The 1,401-nt window shown below is 38.1% G+C and overlaps 1 protein-coding gene across 1 annotated transcript in view; it reads right to left on the bottom strand.

The window, feature by feature from the left end:
• The window catches only part of vwa7 (von Willebrand factor A domain containing 7), a gene marked incomplete at its 3' end in the record, with an annotated part of 6,519 nt that continues 5,118 nt past the window's right edge, over positions 1-1,401 (bottom strand). The window contains 2 exon segments of the mRNA XM_014019922.1: positions 1-46; positions 440-637. Coding sequence (XP_013875376.1) covers positions 1-46; positions 440-637 — 244 coding nt within the window.

Below are 1,401 nucleotides of genomic sequence, written 5' to 3'. Positions count from 1 at the left end.
GTTTAGACATCAACTCCTGAGGACTTTCCACATGGAGGAGGGTCACCTGAGGAGGAATGAGAGTGACTGAAATGCATCTTTAATAAAAAATAAATAAAAATCTTAGGCTACAGTATGTAGTAAGCTGTGCCAAGTTTCTTAAAATATGCTTAAAGTGGTTCAACTTATGGTCAGTTTAATAGGTTATTTTACACAATATTGTCATTAACTTGTATTGTAATGTAGTTTTATAATATATTTACTTTTTTATCTCTTCAAGTTGTTTGAAATGTGCTTTATGAATAAAGTTTAAAATGACTGGAGTTGACCAAACAAACAAACAAACAAACAAAATTTGTCCACAGTGTTTTGTCTAGATACAGTAGTACATGACAATAAAAATAACATTTTGTACAAAATTACAGAAGATCTTTTTTGTGCGTGTTAAATAGAGTAGTACCTTGTCAGCAGCTATGTTGTCCTCCACGATGGTTGAGACCTTGTAAATGTCAGAGTCGGTGGTGTAAACCATCAGTCCTCCTGACAGGGAGGACAGCGAGGAGTAGAGGGAGAAAAGATCAGGGGACAGAAGTTCCTTACTCCTCCTCTTCCTCTTCCCTGTGGTGTGGCTGGGGTCTTCAGTGAGGAGAAATGTTATCTGTTGAAGGACAAAACACTTGTAAAAACTAGTCTGGCTGCAGTCTGTTTGCTGTTTCAGATGTGCTGATTGCAAGACAAAGTTGACAAAACTTGCAGAAAATCTGAAAGAAATAACTCTCAGATTCCATTATTAATTGTTTTTGTTGAAAAAAAAGTTTTTTCTCCAAGAGACTTCTTCAGTCTGAGGAGCTGCAGGTAAACTCAGCCATATATTAGTACTTTCACATGGTCGATCAATAAGTTTAATGGTTGTTGCAGTAATCTGTATTTAACAAGGACAGAAATACGTGGTCCGAAAATGAAAGTACTTCGTTAAATGGTCATCTAAGTTTAATTTGCGATTGCAAGTATGTAAGGACTGCAAAGCTCTGTGTAAGGAGAATTTGTGCACTGAGGCAGTCCTTGAGACTTTACACTGCTGACATCTGAGTGTTGTCCAAAACAGACAATAACACCTCTCTTGGCGCTGATGTTGGGCCAAGGAGAACATGACATTTGACAAAGTATCCNTCTCTACATGGTGCCTTACCTGATGGACTGGTGAGGATACACTCGGTCATGGAGCCGGTGACGTGTAAAATGATGTTTTTCACTGAGCTGTCCACTCTGAAGGAATGTTTAGACATCAACTCCTGAGGACTTTCCACATGGAGGAGGGTCACCTGAGGAGGAATGAGAGTGACTGAAATGCATCTTTAATAAAAAATAAATAAAAATCTTAGGCTACAGTATGTAGTAAGCTGTGCCAAGTTTCTTAAAATA

This window comes from Austrofundulus limnaeus, unplaced genomic scaffold (genome assembly GCF_001266775.1).
Source record: "Austrofundulus limnaeus strain Quisiro unplaced genomic scaffold, Austrofundulus_limnaeus-1.0 Scaffold236, whole genome shotgun sequence".
NCBI lineage: Eukaryota > Metazoa > Chordata > Actinopteri > Cyprinodontiformes > Rivulidae > Austrofundulus > Austrofundulus limnaeus.
The sequence above is the reverse complement of the archived record's forward strand: the minus strand, read 5'-3'. Positions and strand labels throughout refer to the sequence as shown.